Here is a 21106-nt window from a genome sequence, read left to right on the forward strand (position 1 = left end):
TACACGGATGTCACTGCAGTATAAATATCACGCCCAAGGCTCTGACCTCACACCTCCAAACTCCATCTGATTATCTCAACATACTAAGTGCCTTTTCTCACTTCCAAACCCTGTAGTCACTTTCTGAAGGATATTCTTTGGAGACAGCTCTGTAAAATGCAACAAATTTACAGCAGCACAATGTTCTTACATAAAGCATAAACCAGTTCACTGCACAATTACCTTTTTTTCTCTGGCAATGCCAACAGTCTACAGCAAATATCCACTATGAATAAAAGCATCAAAACATAGAAGACAAATAGAGGAATGCGATGTCCAAGAAATCCATTCTGTGTTTGGGTTGGCTTTTTGGTATTTCTTTTCATTTTCTGTAGTGTACAGAAACAAGAGAATGAGTGAGGATGATGCTTGAAGTTTATTATATGCATTATATTGTTCAATGCACTACAGAAGAAACACCAATTAAAAAAAATAAAAGGATGGAAGTTCTGGTTAATGCTTAAAAGTGGGGGTTTTTTAGAATCATAGAATGGTTTGGAGATTGGAAAGAACCTTAATTATCCTCTAATCCCAACCCCCCTGCCATGGGCAGGGACACCTTCCACTAGACCAGGTTGCTCAAGTCCCCATCCACCCTGGCCATGAAAATTTCCAGGGATGGGGCATCCACAACTTCTCTGGGCAATGTGTTCCAATTTTTTTCCTGTTTGTCGTTTTTTGGGTTTTTTTCCCTCACAAACAGAGATTTGAAAAGTTTCAGCCTCAACCCCCAACACAAAGATGCATCTCAAAGGTGAAAGGCAGAGGGATATCTTGTGGGAAAACCCCAGCAGGATTCAGGGTCACCACTCACTCTGGTGCCACAGAGCTCGAGTTGGTGAGGTACAAACAGCAGAGTAGGATTCAGTAGGTCTAATTTAAGGATCTGCCTGTGGTTTTCCCCAAATCTCACTGCTCACACAGAGAACTCAGGACAACAGTGGAAATCTAACCATCCCCATAACCCAAAAGTGAGCCAGCACACTCCAAAATTATCACGGAAACAGCAAACAAGCCTTGCTCACCAGGACTTCAACTTCTGACACCCCATGAAGCAGAAACATATGTTTTCAAAAAAATCATCAGACTCATTTTGCAATTTACAGTGTGTTCTGTAATTAATCACATTTGTATTGCCAGCTCCTAATGACTGAATCCCGTTTAATCACTCCGGAGCCTCTCGGCTGCGTGATGTAAGCACCACAAATCAGAACCTAGAGGGCCTTATGAACATTCATCACACATCCTTCCCGAAATTAATGGTACAGTCTAAGCACAGCCAGGCCCCATGAGGTGCTTAACATCCTATGCACAAGATGTAAATTCATAATCATCATCACAACACCATCAAAGAAATACTCCATGAAGGCTCATTTTGTGCTTGCTAAACATGTGTTTTCTTCACTTGAAACTAGAAAAAGGGCTTGAACTATAAATCCCAGGATCAAAAGCATCCCCCAAACTTTGAAGAGTTTAAATCTGAATCAGAGATCAGCGTGGAACATTATGCAAGGCATCGTCTGAAATGAGAACTGCACTGTGTTACAGGGCCTGAAATGTGAGCAGCTTTTCCACAGTGCTCCAAATTTTCTTTGAATTCTAAAACTTTAGCTTCTACATCAATCTGGGATTTTTTGACTGGAGATGATGGTGCTCCCATGAACCCAAATGCTTTCACTGCTAAATCAAGCATTAGTGCAGAGCCATGGTTTGTGAGCCTTTCATCTCATCTTCATCATGAAATGTCTCCTCTAAGTTTTTTTGGCTTCTTTCTTTCTAAATAAATTTTTGTAGGCGTTCTACAGGAAGAGGCCTTGCAAATAGATCCACTCGCTGATGTCCAAGCTGACAAGTTCAAGAAAAGCAGAAAGACTCAAAGCAAGGCAAGACTCTATGGAAAAAGGTGCAGATGCCTCACATTGCCAGGGATTCCTCAGCAACATTCCCAGGGTTGCCAGACTTGTGGGATTTCCCCCTCTTTAGTGTCTATAATCATCACGGCAGAGCCTTTTCAGTAAAACTGGTACAATACACAGCAGGATGGTTTCCTGAGTCTGGCAAAGTTTTCCCTGGATATATTTTCTAGATCAACTCGAGCAGTTTAGGAAGTAGCTACATTTTTACACCATAGCCTGAAAATGCTGACTTTCCCCTTGTTTCTTCATCCATTCCCAACGGACAGTGGGGGAAAAAGCTTTTTTTAGCTACTAACGCAGGAGGTGGATGCTCTGCCTCACAACACAAACTAAACCATCAATCAGGATGGGTTTCATCACATCCTTAAGCCTATTTATAGTTGTTTTTTTTTTCTTTTGTGACCAAAGTAAAAAAAAAAAAAAAAAAAGAGAGCACACACAAAGACCCAGAAACAAATTATTTGGGAATTCAGAGCAAAAGCTTTCCAATGTCACGCAAAAGGGCCAGAACTGACCCAGAAATTGGAATCTGGGTTAGACGAACTGATTTTTGATTGTCATCAGGAAAATGCTTTATAGGAGCATCACTTAAATCTGTGCACTGTGTAACAGCCACCTCCACGGGCTCCAGGAGCATATGGGCTGCTTCAGGAAACAAACCCCTTCCACAGTGACTGGGAGCCCACATTATCATGCATAACGAAGGAAAAATCAAGTGCAAGTCACAGCTGGCTCGGGATCATGCTGGTGCTTGCATCTGCCACTAGCAGCCTCCCAAATTCACTATACCCATGCTCCTCATGAGCAAAATCTGAGGTGCCCCCAGGTGCATCTGTAGGAAGGCTCTGCTGAAGACGTGACACAGAACACACTGGTTTGTCCTTGGCCTAAAAGAGCTCAGAAAATCCTCCCTCAGCTCAAGTCTAAGAGACATTATTTAATCCTCAAACTGACCAAAAGAGGTCCACTCTAGAAACATGTACATCAACTTTGGCATGCTCTGGATCAAATCCCTTGTGCTATTTACCCTTCACACTTCCTGTCCAATGGACCACAAATCATCTCCTTCTCTGATATAAGGACTGAAAACTGTGACTAACTTAGAATATTAAGCGTAGGGTTGATTTTTTTTTTTAAGTCTCCACAGATGCCTCCAATGGTGATTAATTAAATTTGACCATGTTTTACCTATTATATATATCATTAACTATCTAGGCCTAGTCTTACAGTTAAGGTGGCATTTACATTCCAGAACTCCTCTGGGGAAAATTACAGGAGACTGGGGGAGGGAAATTAAATGCAATTACCAAGAATGACTATTTAAAATCTCTCAAGCTAATAATTTTTAAAGAATATTTTATTAAAAATGCAGTCAGCTAGACATCAGTTAAGCTGACAATGACCAAAAAGAGTGGGTTTTACCCACTGTTACACTTTCAGGGTCAATCCTCCCATTTTTTTCTGTGGCTTCTGGGTTTTCTAGCTCCACAGCTTCAGAGCACATACCCGAGGAGGTGATGTGAGTGTGGAAAAACAACTCTGGATATTCACTGTTGGATATTAAAGGTGTGGAGATCTCCAGAGTCATGAGTGAGATGCACAGATCAGTGGTATTTGCTCAGATAATGACACTGTATTCTCCTCAATGACAACACACCAAGCCTACAAATGGAGCTGTAATTCTTCTGTTCAACAGTGAACTGATGCTCAAATGTTCTGAATTTTGTTCTGTGTTCACATGGTCTGAACCAAAGGGTTGGATGATGTCAAATGGTGGCTCAACACGGAGCAACAGGGCCAGTACTTCTAAAACTTACTGTCTCCTCAACCCCCTCCTTTTATTTAGGAGCCTCGTTGAGACTGACAAGAAAATAATTTACATCTTGGCACTTAAAGGTCTTGGGAGGAAGACTTTGCTGGTTCATGCAAAGGATGGAAAGGGGTTTTGCATCAGCAAAGGGAGATTTTACTTGAAATGGTCTCAAAGGTACTAGTCAAAAATCTACCCTGTTCCACCTGCTGCTGAAGAACAAGGAAATCTGAGGAAATCTCTATTTACAGAAAAGCCTGATGTCTGTTCATAGCCTTTCCTGCAGTATTTCCTTGGAAATACAGATTCTCATTCACAGTCTCTGCCTCACACTCCAATTACTCTTTTCCTCCCGTATCTTTGTTCCTCCAGCACAACTTGTACTAAATGTCAGGTCCAAAACCAATGGTTTAGTCACAGTGGCTGCAGTGTTATCCTGTGCACTGTGATCAGAATCATGAGCAGCAGAAGGCGAAGCTGTGGGGTCTCAGCTGCTCATCTTAAGTGCTCCAAGCCTCCTGAGCAGAGCCTGAGTCCCACTGAAACGTGTTCTCCTTGCAGGAGGTCAGGAGCTGCAGCAGAAACTGGTCCTGCCAACATTTTGGGCTGGGGAAGTTACCTTCTGCAGCTCAGCACCACTGCAAGGACTTCTGCTCCATCAACCTTTGCCAAAGTTGAACTCCTTTGCTGTGCAACAGGCTTGAGCTTTGACCTCTACAGACATCACCTAACACATGGCCTAATAACACTAAAGAATAAATGAGACTGAGATCTGTAGAGGTTTGGACAAGCAAAGCTTCCTCAGTTTTTAATACAACCCCTCTTCTAATACAAAGCCCTGGTCATAATGTTGTACAAACCTCATGGAGCTGTACTCCATCCAGCCAAGAGGGATAAAATTCAGTTCCCAAAGCTGTCCACTACAAAAACAAGTGGTTCCACAGGAGAAAAAAAAAAAAGCCAGGAGGGGGGAAGGAGCTCAGTTTCTTTGGCAAAAGCAGCTTAGAAATGCCTTATTCTATGCACCTGTGTCCAATGCCACCACTCCACACAAAGTGCATCAGTGTCCAAGTTTGAGCAGATCCTCAGTTCATGTTGATGCCTTCCCAAAGTTACCTCTACCCCTTTGATCCCCTTTGCTTTTACCCCCTTACTGTGTCTCACTTGCTTTTCACTTGCATGGTCCAGCTGTGAAAGCATCAACTGGCTGCAGGCCTGTTGTTCCCAAGGAAAACTCAGGTCCCTGCAGATTTTTTAAAAGTTATTGCAAAAGATATGGAGCACAGAGCTAACACACATCCTGATCTCCTCCTGGCCATTTGTCATGACAGCCAACCATAAAGAAACATCACTAGCACACCCGAGCCCCAGCCTTGCCAAGAGCCTGAGCTTGAGGAGAATTTCAATCTCCCTGCATAAATCTCCAAAATCCAGCGCAGAGGTGTCCAAGCCTCGCCGGCCCCATGGGGTCAGATTCCAGAGCACTTTGGGCTAGTTCCAGTCCTTCAAGCAGCAAACTGGGTGCTGAAAGCTTCCAAAACCCAAAAAACCTACTTGATTACATTCAAGAATGACCAACATGCCCAAGTGATCTCCCTGTTGGATAATGACCTCAGCTGGGGTCCTGTGACACCTACAGCTGTGATGGCAGAGAGTGGCTGGCTGCTCAGCCTTTAGGGAAAGGAAAAATTCAGACTGTGCTGTTCTCTGCCTTGAAAACCCAGATGCACACCACAGGGGCAGGATGGAATGAATCATTCTTTGATATTCAAGCATCTTCCAAACAGCGGAACAGGTATCAGGAGAAAACAAACAGAACCGAGTACAGTGCTGTGTACAGAAATGAACTAATATCAAGCTTGACTGAAAAAGTTGATTAAATTAGTTTAATTTAAAAGCCCAAACAAACCCTGAAGGAGGTTCTTTGTTTATTGCTTTTTACCGACAGCACACGTTACAGAAGAAGCACCATGTGGGCATGAAATATTTATTCATTAAATCTTTCATAAAGCTCCACACTATTGGTTTCACTCAAGATATATTTATAACTTGTCAAAGTCCCCGAAAAATCACTGCTTTTCTTTCCCCCACCTCTATTCCCCCCTCACACACTGTTTACAAAAGGATTAGTCAGATTTCACTTTTCATTTCAATATTCCTGATCCTCAGCTCTGCTGTTGCTTGTACACAAGATGCTGCTTCTTTAATCATAAAAGGATTCATAGTTCAGCCTTCCCTTTACCGCCCAAAAGGGACCCTTATGGTGCTGCAAACCATACGGCTGCTTTACAACATTCCTGCCCTGGGAATGGCAACACCATTCATTATGGAGGAAGGCTGCAGTACGTGGGAATAAAAGCCAGGGCAGACAGCCCACCTAGGCAAGGGAGAAAGCGCACTCATTTCAGTATGGGCACGTCTGAGTCACTGGCTATCAAACCTCACCTCACTGGTGAACCACTTTTTGAACTCTTCCTTGGCTGCCAGCCAACCTCCAGATTAAACCCATGCTCCGAGCTGGGTTAATAACACACTTGTGTAAACAGTGCTGTATTATCCTCAGTGTTTGCTGTAAAACTATGTAATATTGTTTTACAAGGTTTGCTGACTATATAGCTCTGTCCAGGACAGGAATGAGGACAGGTTATAGCTACAGATGAAAGCATTTTCCTCCCACAAGGGTGCAAAAATCCAGGATTTGCATTAGAGGGTAACTGCATCAGAGAAACTGTCAGCTCTCCAAGGAGCTGCATTGATATCTAACCTAGCTGTAGGCCAAACCAAATTAGCCTTAGCAATACTCTACTCCGCTCCTGGGAGACCCTTGCCTGGAGTATTAGTATTGCATCCAGCTCTGGGGTCCCCAGCACAGGAAGGACATGGACCTGTTGGAGTGAGGCCAGAGGAGGCACCAAGATGATCGCAGGGATGAAGCACCTCTCCTATGAGGAAAGGCTGAGAGAATTTGGATTGTTCAGCCTGGAGAAGAAAAGGCTCCAGGATGACCAAATTGTGGCCTTCCAGTACCTGACGGAAGCCTACAAGAAAGATGAGACTCTGGACAAGAGTATGAAGTTAAAGGACAAAGGGGAATGGCTTTTAACTGAAAGAGAGTAGATTTAGATTAGATATCAGGAAGACATTTTTCCCTGTGAGTGTAGTGAGGCACTATCAACCCCAGAGAAGCTGTGGATGCCCCATCCCTGGAAGTGTTCAAAGGATGGTTTGGAGCAACCTGGTCTAGTGAAAGTGTCCCTGCCCATGGCATGGGGTTGGAAATGCATGGTTTTAAGGTCCCTTCCAACCCAAACCCTTCTATGATTCTGTGATAAAAAAGCACCCAAAACCAGCTGCTGAACAGGCACTTTAGGTGCACTGCAGGGTCCCACAGAGTTTTGGTGACCACAGTCACTGCACCCCTGCCTTGTTGGACCATGGTCTAAACAGGCCTGCTCCTGTTTCCCTTCCTCCATTTGTTTGTGAGAATAAATAAATATAAATACAGCATAAGCAGATGTTCTTGTTGCTGGAAACTAGGCTTGCTGGGTACATTTCTGCTGAAACAGTCTCTTACTGGAAAATTAGGTTTTGATTAAAGTGTGTTCTTTTCTTGCTTTTAGTAAACAGAGCCTGCTTCACGTGCAAGCTTTGGGCTTTTTTTTTTTAACTGGAAAACCAAACCATCTTGCACAGTTTCGGTCTTTCCAATGCCTGATCCTCAGCAAAGGCTGGGTTCCTGAGGCACAAGAGCATCCTGAGGGGCACCAAGGAGACATCTCGGGATGACTCCCATACGGAGAGGCCAGATCCTCATGAAAGTCTAACCCAGACAAAAGGGAAAGGAAGGACCATCACCCAAGTCTGTGGTGCTTAGTCTGATGTGACTCAAGACAACATTCTGGGTGTTTTTAATCCCAAAGACAACCATCCTGACATTTTTGAGGGGAAAAACAATGATTTTTTTTTTCCCCAAAGGAAAATATTGACAACAAAGCAGAGGTTTTGCCTTTATGGGTTTGTGAAGGGAAAGAACACCTTCTCTAAGCCAGTTAGACCAAAAACTCAATAGAGAAGCACAGAGACCCCAGTTGATGAGGCTTTGCCCCAGGGAAAACCTTCCCCTTAGCAGAGAGCCTGACAGTACCCCATGGCCATGTACCTAAACCACAGGGTCACTGCAGAGCGACAGCTGGGAGTCTTGTGGGAGGTATGTTCCCTAAGGACCACCTCTATTGCACTCCCCAAAAACCTGAAACAAAAAGACCCGTGTTTAACCAAACACTGATTTTTCCCCTCGATTGCCTCCCCCACTCACAGCAGTCCCAGTTAAAGCCAAGCAGAGCACACCTCACATTTCCCACTCAGGCAGTGCTCCTTTGTCCGAGTTTCACAATTGAAACATCAGGATAAATAATTTACTCCCGAGTCCACCTTATAAACCTGCCAGCAACTCATTCCTGCAAGGTTCTCTGCAGCTATGCCTCTAGACCTGAAAAATTATATTAAAAGGAAAATCAAAACAGAAAAGGTTGACCTCAAGCCCAGCAGACCAGGAGATGATCAAAAATCTCTGCATTTGATAGAGTCTACAACTCAAACTCCTAGCAAAGCCTGACCCACCAGCCAGGCTGTGCCACATTTACACAGTAGTTCCACAATTAATTACATTCCCAAAAGACACGTGGGGGCCTGTTACACTCAGTTTACCCCAGAAAGGCCTCACTTGGCAATATTAAGTCTTTTGAAAGCAACTTAAGCCAGCAGCACATGCAAAAGATTTGCAGTTTCACACAATAGTGAAAAGACCATTTTCCCTATCAGGACAACATTATCCTGATGCCACACGAGCAATAGGTTGACTCTTGAATTTTCACATCCCTGATGGAGGGATCTGAGTCATGTCAAGGAAGGGAAAGAAAAACTACTGTGGGTGCTGTAATGACAATACGTTTTTCTCAGGAGCAAGTCTGCAAGGGGCTTTGTGGGGCGGGGGGGAAAGGCCAAGCCATGACATGTTCCACTGATTTCCAGCTGCTGTAAATGCCCAAGAGACACCAGAGTCAACTGACATGACTCCCACTAGGGCAAATTTCAGTCCCAAAACCCTTGGATCTTCAGTCAAAGCCAGCATTATTTTTACCTCCTCTCCACCCCTTTGCCTTTACTAGGAGTAAAAAAATGCCATTTTTTATATGCTCATTAAGTATAATCTGCTAAATGTTCTATGCCAATGCATAAAGCTGCCTACTATGCTAATAGAATACTTAATTGACATTTATTTGCTGACTAGTTATTTATGCTAACGTCACCCCTGCATAATTAATAGTCTGCTAAAGTCGGCTTGAAAAGCACACATAAAACACTGTACTAGGAGTCATTTACAGCATTTAAAATAAAGAAATCCTGCCATCTATTTACATTAGCTCAGTCTAAACTTGGTTTTGATGGAATAAGGGGATAAAGATTGGGCAGAGAAGATTTTAAAAAACAGCCCTATATGCTACTTTAGAAACATCCACAGTCTTTGACAGTGCAACCTGCCAAAGAAGATTTCCGAGTTTCATTTTACTTGGCTCGAGGGCCCAGTTCTTAGCTGATGTAAAACACCATAAGCTCATTGAATGCCTACTCATGTTCTCCAGCCTCAAGCTCTTAGGAAGTAATATTTCAGGTGAGCCTTCAGTGTTAAGAGCTAAACCAGGGCCAGATCTGCTCTCAATTACACCAGCAGAAAAGCAAACTCATCTCAGGTAAGTTAATGGAGATGAGCCAACTCCTCAGAAAGATAAAAGGGGAAGTCCCCCCTGCCCATCTGATCCCTCTACCTGCACCCTAATCATAGACCTGTAGGCATAGTTTAATTTTTATTTCCTCTGGCATGAGATTACCAGGGGAAAGTTGGCTTCAGTTTGAAAAAACAAATAATATCTATGATTGTATTCTCTGAGTGGGAAGCTCTGGAGGTCCTCATCTATTGTCAGAAATATTATCTGTGTGTCTCTCTCTGAAGAACCCATAGGCAAGACTTTGTGGACACAAGTGACCTCCAAGAATGATGCTGAAAGGCCACATCTCCACCACGCTGAGCTGTGACTGCCAAAAAAGCATTTTGTGCACCCAGGGAGTCTTGAATGACACCAAATCCACACCTGCAACACACCAGACCATCTTCTGACTACACAGAATTCACTGAGTCCTCATGCCATAAGTTTTGACGTGCCCAACCAGATACATTTCTCCCCTCTCTTTTATACCCGTGATCTCAAGGAGTACGATTCTGCTCTGTGATAGATTCAGATATATATATATATAAAACAAAACAAACAAAAAAGCAACAAGTTGGCATTTGGAGGCAACTCAGTTTGCCATGGCACAAGTTTTATCTCCTTCTTCATCCATGCCCTGCCCAGAATCCGACTCAGCACTTGGAATTTGAGTGAAATTTCCCTCCTTTCTCCTGAATCTAGGGTAGAAGTTGAAACAGACACATGACAACCAATTCAAATAGGGATTAAGTAACATTTGCCTTCACAGAAATACTATAGGCAAAATACTTAATGTTCAACACTCTTAACAGCATATTTGATAATTAAACTTAAGAAAGTTTAGCACCATGCAAGAGGGACTCATTTAAGCCCAGAATGAGGCTTTTGAGCTTTAATTCCCCTTATATTGGTGAAACAGAGAAGTAAAAGCTGCTCTTCTACACAGAATCACAGTGTGATTGATCACTGTGCTCACCAAATCCAGGTACAGCTGGTGTTCAGAGGTTTTTTCCATCTGTCCCAGTTCACTGTATAATCAAAACATAGACCCGGTTCTCTCCCTGCTGTATTTCTTTCCACCTCAAGCCTCCTCTCTCTCCTAGTTTACACGGCAGGCAGACTCTAGCCCACCACGTGGATCTGCACACAGCAATGCCCTATTTGAATTTCCATCTGTCAATAACATTAAAGCAGAACCACCACGGCAATTACAAGTGTACACAATAATCTTGTCGTCCAGCGTCTTTAGCGCGTCCCAGAATGCATTAAGACGGTGCCAGGAGAGACTGGGCTCTGTTGGCTCAGCTGTAAATCTGCAATCTGTACAAAAACACCCACGTGTCAATCACGGGACGTTCCTGTTCTCCTCGTGGTTCACGGTGCATAATTTAACTACTACGCTTGTCAGGTTCTCCACGCTGCTCGTGCACCCGATGGTAAATGTGTTCATGAACTCAACTGTCATCAACAAAGGGAAACAGCACGTGGAAATAACAGGCTAAAGGAGGCAAGAGGCCTCTTTTCCTTTCACAGTTAAAGGAATTGCCAGTCAGGGAAAGTTTAGTCGGGCTTAAATTTTTAATGCTCAATGGGTAAAACGTCCCAAGGGTTGAGGGATGTTGACAAACAACTGCATCAGCTCTGTGCTGAGGAGGAAGACAGTGTTTGGGCAAGACATAGGAGGGGATTAATGCCGTCCCTGTTCCCATGTAGGATGATATAAGAGGAAATTTTAACTAACTGATCTGTATTATATCCCACAACCCTGTAGTGCAGAAAACAAATCCTACCATATCACCACAGCCTTGCCACTGTCAGTGAACTATGAAGCAGGTTGTCCTTCCTAATACAAATTACAACTGCTGAAGGGCCTTGTCAGAAAGGATGAAAATTTCACACTCAGCTACATCAGGCAGTAGTTACCCACTGCTTACACCACAGTTAAAATGCAATAAAAAAGAAATCTCTGTCCCAGGACGTGACATTAGAGCTGATCAGTGCCAAAGCTATAGACCATAAGGACAGCTTCACACTTGCCTCAGCTAGTTCATGAATAAACATCCAATTCATTCAAATGAGTTCTATATTAACTAATTTAAATAATTTTCATTTTGCTTTGAATGGTAAACAGATCTATTCTGCCAGGATAGTTGAGTTTGCAATTCAAATTACACACCGATTTGTAATGAGAAAAATATAATTAATGGCAAAGCTTGAAGTAACTACAATTTTACTCCTTTGATTTCCTGTGGAGGAGAAGGAGGGGGCGGAGGGTGAAGCTCTCAGGCACACATGCGCTCACACACCATCCTTCCATAAGCCAATACATTTTGTTGCCAATTCCAGTATTTTGCTTGAGCAGTCCTGATCTAGTGCACTGCACCACCATGGGAGGACACAACGTGACTTGACATTCTCCTCACAGGCCACAGACACTGTGATGCAACACTGACATCACCCAATAAATAATCATGTAGCAGTCTGCAGATTAAACGACTTCCTTCTATTGGGATCATAAACAATAATTATTTGGCAGCTGCCCCTTAGAAGCTCTGTGTGTGCTGGACATTAAATCAAGTTCTATTGATTTGCTAAACTGAGCCAGCCCATTTTCCTCGTGTCTCTCTCCCACCTAATGAGATTCTTTGTCCCATCACTCCACCATTCTTGTCTGGCATCACATTTGTAAGTCAAGCACTGATCAGTCCGATCTGATCCATAAGGAGAAACAGAGCATTGTCCCAGCGCTGTCGTTCTGGCCGTTAAACAAGTCCTTCTTGGCAGATCCCTTTTTTAACCAAAGCCTTCAGCTCCTGATTAAAATCAAACCCTAATGACAGATAACCAGCCCTGGCCACAGGCTGTTTGCATGGTCCTGCCAACAGATACCTTCATGGTAATCAAGATGTGCAGAATCAGTCCCTTTGGAAACGGGCCCACACAATTTGAAGCTGGTTTTTGTTTCTCCCAAAAGCCTGACAACAAAATAGTGTGCAATGGTAAAAAGGTAAAAAAATCTCCACAGAGTTCAGAGAGAACATCAGTTTCTCTTTTACTAATGCACAGATTCCATGATTCTCTGAGTCCTGAAGGCTTAAATCAATCTTGGGCATTTTAGTTGCCTCATTCCAAAAAACGAACCCAGTTCTTAAATGATTAGATCTCTTTTGAAATAACAACCTGTGCATTTAATTTATTCTTTCTGAAAACTATACTAAGATATATTCAACAGAGTTTATTCACTGAGAATGGGAGTGGGTGAAAAAAAAAAAACCCAAACAAAAACCAACTGGGTAGTTGCCCAAATTTAAGACCCTGGTGTACAGTTACATCACCCATCCAGAGGAGAAGGGACATATTACACACTTGTAGTCATTCAAGCAAGACAATTCACACAAAGTAGCCACGACCCAAAGGGCAAATTCCAACACATCCAGGAAAAGTAGTTGCCTCCGGTTATAAGGCAATCGTTATTTTCTGTTATGACACTCGATAAGATCTCTTAGCCCCTTGACCCTCACATTTCCAGATTTAGTTTGTAGCACTGTACACCTTTCGGGTAACGTTGATTATAATCCACATAATAAAATGCAGTTTAAGAGACCCATAAAATAAAATACCTCACCCCTCGCACATCAGCTTGATTTACTGGTGCTAAGCCAAGAGATTTCTCAGCCATATTTATCTTCAGGACTTCTGGTTGTTTTTTGTTTGTTTTTTTTTAAACAATCAATCTTGTGTTTATTCAAAACACACAGATCAGAAACAAAAAAGTACGTTTAGCTCAGATTTGGGCATACACAAGGCAGGAATGTCAGCTCTGATTCAAAGATCATGTCTACAGCTCACTTCAGTGGGAAGTCGGGCAACACTTACACCAGAAGAAATCCCACATGGCATACAACTGGCACATGCACTGTTTTCAATGCTCACACGTAACAGGAAGAAAAAGAGTAACTTCAGCAGCAGAATCCTTAAATGAGACTTTTCGTTTATGTATGCACAAGCTGGAGGCTAAATATTCATCTCTTCTTCCCTTGATCCAGAATAAATGGGATATATGGTAGGAATACTTACCAGAAACACTGACAATATGCCTCTGCTTGGAGCTATGTAGTAGTAAGGATACATAGCTGCTATGGTGATGTACATAGTACATATATACATATATAAAACATATATATATATTCTTACACACTGGGGATAAATTGTATTATTAACAAACCACTCCACATGGGGCATTTAATAACCTACAGCTCTTGCTTTCAGTTTTTGTGCACCTAAGACCTGACAATCAGGACATGCCCTAACCTATAATGACCAAATTTTGCTACCTTTAATCATGTGTATCTACCACTGGAATTAAAAGCTGCCAGAATCTGGCAATGGAAGGTTTTAAACTGAGTGCACGGTAAACTTCTGATTTTGGTCACACCCAAACTGATCTTGCTTATTTTAGTTTGTTCTCACTCTGAGTTTCATCCCTCCTTTCTACGAGAACGGGACAGTTTTCTCCACTAAGTGAAAATCACAGCTTTACAGTTTAGCAGTAAGTTTCCTTGTTAAGACAACACTTCCTACAGAAGCACCTTCTGCTGTCACCAACTAGGGAAAAAATGCCTTTGCTAGAGGCTGACTGGCAAACTGAATCACCCACTGACCCGTGGGGACATGACCCTGACTGCCCCACCCAACACCAGCTGAGGGTCTGGAATATCCACCCCAGACCAACTGGAGATCCAGAGATTACCAAAACAGCCAGAACTCACCATCTGGAGGCATCAGGACCTTGTTGTTCTGTGTACACCAGCCCACGGGGTGCAGATCTGCTGTCATCACGTCACACCAGAAGTCTGCCCTGCGGTCGTCCCCGTAGCCGCAGTAACGAAGCAGCAAGAGCTGTCCACATGTTGTGATGATCGTAGCCACCCAGTACGTGTCTGGATTGCTCTTGTTGGCCACTTCTAATTTCATCCCTGGTTGGAAACTGCTTTGAAGGCTGATTTCAACCTTGCAAAATGAGAAAGGCGTGGTGTTACCTTTGCTTCTTTGCAGGGAGACACTCCCCTCCCCTGATAATGCTGCCCTTAAAGTGCAGCTCCAGGATAGGACACGAGTTGATTTTGCTTCTTAATCGAACCACCTCCTTCACATCTGTCTAAGAAGTTCCATTCCTACTTCACTGGCACATACCCCGTCATGAGAGGTCCCACATGCTCCAAAGAGTCATTCCACGTGCACTACATCTAAGAGAGGAGCGGCACCCATCTTCACTTCCTAAATCTCACAAATTCCTGGGAGAAAGGTGATACAACTCAAATGAGGGATCGTTTCCTACTGCACAGCTCCATCAGGCAAATCACTGGACACATGCAAGGTAGAAAGGCAGGTATGAAGCACCTCTAGGAGTTAAGCCCAACTACAATAACTAGTCATACAGTAACACTGAAGCATCTCTTGAGGCTTGACAAGCATCAAGGGCTGAATGCTCTACCAGGCAGACCAAGTGTTTTCACTGAACCCATCTGCAGCAGCTCAAGCCTCAACTAATTCACCCTCCCAGCACCCTGGTAAATGAGCTATGACCCATCACCTCAAAAAAGTAAATTGTTTAGGTCACTGTCCTGCCACCTGACAAAGATGTCACTTCCATTTACCTAAGCAGTGACAGGTCACATGTAACTTGCCTTAGGACACTGGAGATGACAGTGCACCTCTTTTGGGATACTGCAGGGCCTGCTGTAGGAACAGTATAACTTGTGTTCCAAAGGCCAGTGCTATGTCTCTACCTGTTGTTGATAAAGAAGAGGTGGATGCCAATTCACTGGTTCAGGTGCCAGCCTTGTTTTCAGAAAACCACCCAAAATGTAGCCTGTCACTCCCCACAAGATGTTTAAGGACAGCTTCTTTACAGGTTTATTAGAATCTTATCTGATACTGAAACAAGAGAAACTGTAAATCTGGATAAGCCTGTCTCTGGTTAACTTCTCATTTAAATGACAGGTTTAAATGCCTCTTTTACTCATCGTAAGTGTAACATGGTCTACTTGGTGAACTGAGGATTTCACAGACTTGGGGATGACAAGCTGCTGAAAAAACACTCCTCTGGCACATGAGCAGTGCTCCCTCACTCATCCCACTCCAGCTTCTTACCCAAGGGCTGCCCAGCCAAACCCATTTATTATTTGCAGGTAACATCACTCCATGTGCCTTTACTTGTGTGGGCACTTCCAGCAGCATCAATACTTGGAGTCACAGAACAGGTGAAAGGGACCTTTGGAGATGGTCCAAGACTGAAGGTCTTTTTAACTGCTTCACTTAGTGATAAGATTGGATCTTGGCTCTTGTGGTGCTCAGGGTCCTCATAAAAAACCCAGGGTACAGACTGTCCCGTGCCCCAGTACAAACTGGATCTCCTGGTCTCCTCCCAGTACAGACTGGCAGCTGTAGTTCAAAGCACCCAAGCCTGATAACTGCAGAGAGTGATTCATTTGTAGTTTTTCTCCTGTGCTCACCATAACATCAATAAGGTATTCTGGAGGCAAGGAACTCATGACTGGAAATCACAAGAAGAGCGGAATCAAACAGACAGATAACAGAATCCCTCACAGCTTTCAGATTCCTGGTCAGCTCAGGTCTTTTGGAGGATCATTTTTCAGACTGTGAAGCATAGTCACCAAGGACTGTTCTCACAACTAAGTTATCTCATTTCAACAGTCCTGGGATTGAGGTGCTGCTGCAGTCAGCAGGATCAGCAGGATGACTTGGGCATCTCCACGCACCTGAAGACATCTTTAAGGCCTTCATGAAGTACAAAACTTTCTGGTTTGGGCCTGGAGCAGAAAACTGGGACAAGATGCTCACTCCAGACAGTTGTTGGATCAAGAATAAACTCTACAAGAAGCATTGCCTGTAATTCTCCAGCATAGAGAATTATGGTCCTTCATCCTGCAGTACTCCACTGCTGTTACAATGAACTCACAATAGGGAATAGAGGACTATATCATTTTTTCAGATCTAGATGAAGGAAAGGTTTTTCATCCCTGCAGCTCCTTAGCCCTACAAAATAAGGCAGAAAATCACTTGGAGACAAGGGTGGTTGGACTAGATGATCTCCAGATATCCCTTCCAACCCCAGCCATTCCATAACTCTGTGATTAACAGCATGACAGCAGACACCCAAACGAAGACTTCTCTTAAAGCAGCAACAGGTCCTTCAGGAAGGTTCCCTCTCACTGCAGCCCAACTACACTGTCCCCAAAGGACATCTCTGCCAGACAGGACACACAGTGTAAGGCTGCTTCCCACATCTGACGGGTCAGTTAGGAGGATGAACAGCACCATCTTCATGGGATTTGCAGCTGAGGACAGAGAACCACCAGGACTTGTCATGGCTTCACTCAATTGAAGGCATCACAGCACCTTCCCAGCAGGCTAGTTGAATGACAAAGATATCCTGGAAAATCTACCAGTTTGGCCACATGAGCACACCCTTGACTGTGATGAAGAAGTCAAGAATCAGCTTAATTTCTGCCCCATGTCTTCATGTGACATCACACATGTTGAATAGAAGACATTAAACAACTAGTGGTGGATGGAGAAGTTGGTCCCAAACAACAAGATCCTTGATGGGCTCTGCCTGGAGACAGAATCCTTTCTTCAAAGCATGCTCTGATACTCTCCATCAGTAAATATTTCAGAGAATTCAAATGCTGTTTCTACTAAAACAGACCAGAGCCACAGACCACGCTGTAACTACCACAGCTGTCTGTATGATCCGTGTTCACCCAGGAAAAGCACCACCTGCCCAAGAACCTGGTTCTCACACCTCTGAGACAGCATCTCCAGGCAAGAGGCTGAAAGATGGCTTCCTGCAGGCCATGCTGTAATCTAGGGCTGAGTGACCCTGCTAGTCAGTAAATCATGCATTAAAAGGAGCTTTGGAGAAATAAGAAAATTCTTGTAAGATGTACTTCTACTGGTTGGGATGGAGAGCAATAAATGCAGAAGGGGAAATAAATGAAGAGAAAAAAATTAAATGAGTGTATTATAAGCAAAAGGAGAGCAATACAAGCCCTCGAAAATGAAAAATTTAATCAAAAGGCAGACTATAAGGAAGTGGCACAGACAGAGCTCCAAGCCGTGACTGCAAACACACCAAGGTCACCTAACACCAGTTGGGGGGCTATTCCCATGCAGGTTGCCACATATGTGGAGGGATGATTTCTCCCCAGAATGGTCTGACCCCACTTCAGTTCTCCAGGGACCCCCTGAAAACCAGAAGAGGGAACACACGGAACGCCCGCGAGGCTCAGGCAAAGCACGTACGTGTTTGAAGGAGGTGTGGGGAGCAGCACTGGCTCCTGTTTCCTCCAGGAATTCGTCCCAGTTGAAGTCTGCATCCTCAATGCTGGAGCCCTCATCTGTGCAAAGGCAAAAAAAAAAAAAAAAAAAAAAAAAAAAAAAGAATGAAAGAAAGAAAAGCAGCCTAAAACACAGCCAAAGAAGGCAAAAGTTATGTCAAAGAGTTCAGGGTGAGAATAGCAACCAGTATAAACATCAACAGAAGGGAAAACAGAAAGTTTGCCTTAAAGATCTGTGTTTTGACCAGCTCTTACTATGCTTTCAGCCGACTTTGGGACTTTAGCAGCCAACACTGAGGTCAGAAATGACTCTGCTTTCATAGCAGTGGGGGAACAAAACTGTCATACACTGCAACAGGCACTTCTGGTCTTTTATTTAGTATTTGATGACTCTCTTGCTGCAAGGGAGGTGGCTGCCTGCCCATTATCACAAGAGTGCAGTGGCCTTGCTTGTGGTCCAAAAGTGGGTCATCCAGTACTGTTAACTCCAGCAGTGCCCTGGTGATAATATGAGAAGTTGCTTCTGTTGGCCAAGCAACAAGTGGAACAAACACCCCAATCCTTGGGGCTGGGGAGCCCAATTTTCAGTTCTGCCACCCTTTCTCTCCTTCCTCAGCATCTCTCCACTCATAAATCTCAGACAAGGTCCCCATGCCTCCCTCCTCCCCTAGATGCTCTTCCCCAAATCCTCCAGCACCCCTCACTAGACCACTACTGCCTTCTTGCTCCCTGCACTTGTTCTTGTCCCATTCCAGATTTGGGGCTCTGCATCATGTCTCCCCATCCCACTGCTGCCCCACATGATCTTTCTCCACAGGGAAGGACTTGACATGACTACTCTTTCTTTTATTTCTTTCTTTATAACTGCACTGAGCAGAGCCAAGGCCCCAAACCATTGCTGAAACACACGGAGAGCAATAATTAAAAATAAATCTTCTTTCACTTACAGAAAATCAGCCAAATCTGATTGTTTTCATTTTGTTCCCAAGCAATCTAGCAAGCCCAGTTTCATCCCCAGAGCAAAAATATTTACAGTCTGGCAATGAGCTCTTTGCAATAAGCATTTATCAGGCAAACTCTGCAAGACCCTTTACCTGCCCAAACATTCATCAGTGTGGTCATGATGTAATTAAAGTGACTCATGACAAACTGAATTAAGAACCCTCCCCAGACAGTTTTATGAAGAAAACGGCAGGGTTAATTTATTGCAATTATTGCTATAGGTCTCTAGTTTTCAGGACCAGAAAATTATGCTGTGCAAAGGGAATCTCTCATTATTAATAGGGGAAGACATAGGTTTTTATTTGCTGCCTATGGCACCAGGCATACATAGATGAGGGGGGGGAAAGGGGATAAGAAGAGAGTTTTTTGAGACAGAGTTGGTGGAGGGTAAAGAGTCTGGGAGTCCAAAGCAGAGAGCTGAGTTGTCAATGCTGTTAAACACTTCCACACTGCTGCATCAAACTCAAATAACCTGCTTAAATATGAAGATGTAAATCAACACTTAACTCCAGTGATAAAGTGGCTACCAGATGACTCTTCAACTCAGCAAGACAAGAAATAACCCAACCCCATGATTACAACACAAAAATAGACAAATTTAACACAGAATAAAGACTGGGCATTGTTTTGATTTTCTGCAATCATTGCAAAAACCTTCAGGCACAGAAGCTGGCTCTACTTGAGATATTTGATCCAAAATCAGGGGTTTGTTCAGCCTTGACTAACAATAAGCCACAACTCAACCATAAGGTAGGAGCTTGGTGTAAAAATTCTGTATCATGCAGGTAAGCAATTTAGATGAACAGGGATATTTTGCAGCCTCAAGGCCTCCTACCCTATGGAATTAATGTTACAGAGAAGAGCCAGGTGCAGAGATTTCAAAGGCTGAGCCTCTAAAATAAAGTATGTTAGTCCCTGAGTAGATGGGCAGATATGCTTATCCATCTCAGGCTTAAAATTGCTTAAGCAACTTTTTACCCTGAGCACAACCAATCTCCATCCCACTAAAAGTCAAAAGCATTTGACACGAAAAGCTTAAAGTGCATCATCCCCTCTGCCTGGTTGCTCCCTACTCCTGTGTATCCCCTCTGCCTGGTTGCACCACATCTGTGTATGTGGTGTTGGGATGGGCTGCTCGATAACCCCAAGGACATCTTCACCTCAAGATATCTGACATCAACAGGACATTTGGAACAGGCTGTCCAGGGCAGTGGTGGAGACATTTAAAAAACATGCAGATGTGGCACCTGGGGACATGGTTTAGTGGTGGCCTTGGCTAATGGCTGGACTCGATGATCTTAGAGGGCTTTTCCAACCTGAATAATTCTGTGATTCTATGACTTTCAGGGCAGCCCTGGGCTCTCCTTCCTTCTGCTCAGGTACTTCTGTTTCAGAGTATGAACCACTTCCCTCACCCCATGATGCTCTTTGTATGGTCTCAATTTTTATTCTTGTTTTTGCTCTAACCTGCCGTGGGAGTCAAGGCAAGTGTCTCCTTTTCTCCAGCCTTCCTCAGCAGTCTTATGGGAGGAAGCCATTCCACAGAGCAGTGGGGGCAGAGATTTTTACTCAGTTCAGTATATAATCTCCGGCCCTTACAAGGAGTGATGTCTCCAGGGAGTCCAAGTCTTCTCCAGAATTCAGCAATAGCTTTTTAGTAACGTTACCACAAAGATGCTATTTATGGATGCATCAAGTCCTCCTGTACTTCATGCCCTCATTAACCCTGACCTACTCTGCCACACACCAACACAGAGAGACTCACTGGCCCCACTGCTCCCACAGCTCCACCGGCAGGTTCATCCCCAGGCAGTCCACCAAAACTCACAACAGCATCTGTTTAAAAAAATATCACCCAGATCTCTCCTTTCTAAACCCAAACAGAGAGACTTCAGGGCCCAGACAGGAGGCAGAGTGAGAGCTGCAGCCTTCCCTCCCTGTCAGCTCATTTCTCTCTGACACATCACCCGTCTGGCTTCTCCATCGTGCTTTATCTGCAGACTTTATCAGGAAATTACTTTTACAAGGTCTGTAAAAATAATGTCAGAGCACTCATTCATCACAGCATCAGTGGTTTATTTTGCTTCATTTCATCACAAAGAATTTTGAAGGGACTGTATGTTTCCAAAATGTTTTTCTTTTAAAAGGACTTTTAAAATGGACTTTGTTCCCTGCTAGAAATCTGTAAGGGATGGGGGATCCAGAGCAGAG

The 21106-nt window shown here is 43.7% G+C and overlaps 1 protein-coding gene across 4 annotated transcripts in view; it reads right to left on the bottom strand.

Moving 5' to 3' along the window:
* Positions 1 to 21106, bottom strand: part of SFMBT2 (Scm like with four mbt domains 2) — a 115184-nt gene that overhangs the window by 79405 nt on the left and 14673 nt on the right. For 3 of the 4 annotated variants that reach the window (XM_051795219.1, XM_051795217.1, XM_051795218.1), the window contains exons 3-4: positions 17859 to 17953; positions 14300 to 14540 (exon numbers count right to left, since the gene is read on the bottom strand). In XM_051795219.1, coding sequence (XP_051651179.1) covers positions 14300 to 14540; positions 17859 to 17953 — 336 coding nt within the window. The remainder of the gene's footprint in view (positions 1 to 14299; positions 14541 to 17858; positions 17954 to 21106) is intronic. The other variant, XM_051795220.1, reaches the window with a different exon arrangement.

This window comes from Manacus candei, unplaced genomic scaffold, assembly GCF_025592945.1.
Source record: "Manacus candei isolate 608988 ecotype Guabito, Panama unplaced genomic scaffold, ASM2559294v1 h1tg000042l, whole genome shotgun sequence".
In the NCBI taxonomy this organism is placed as follows: domain Eukaryota; kingdom Metazoa; phylum Chordata; class Aves; order Passeriformes; family Pipridae; genus Manacus; species Manacus candei.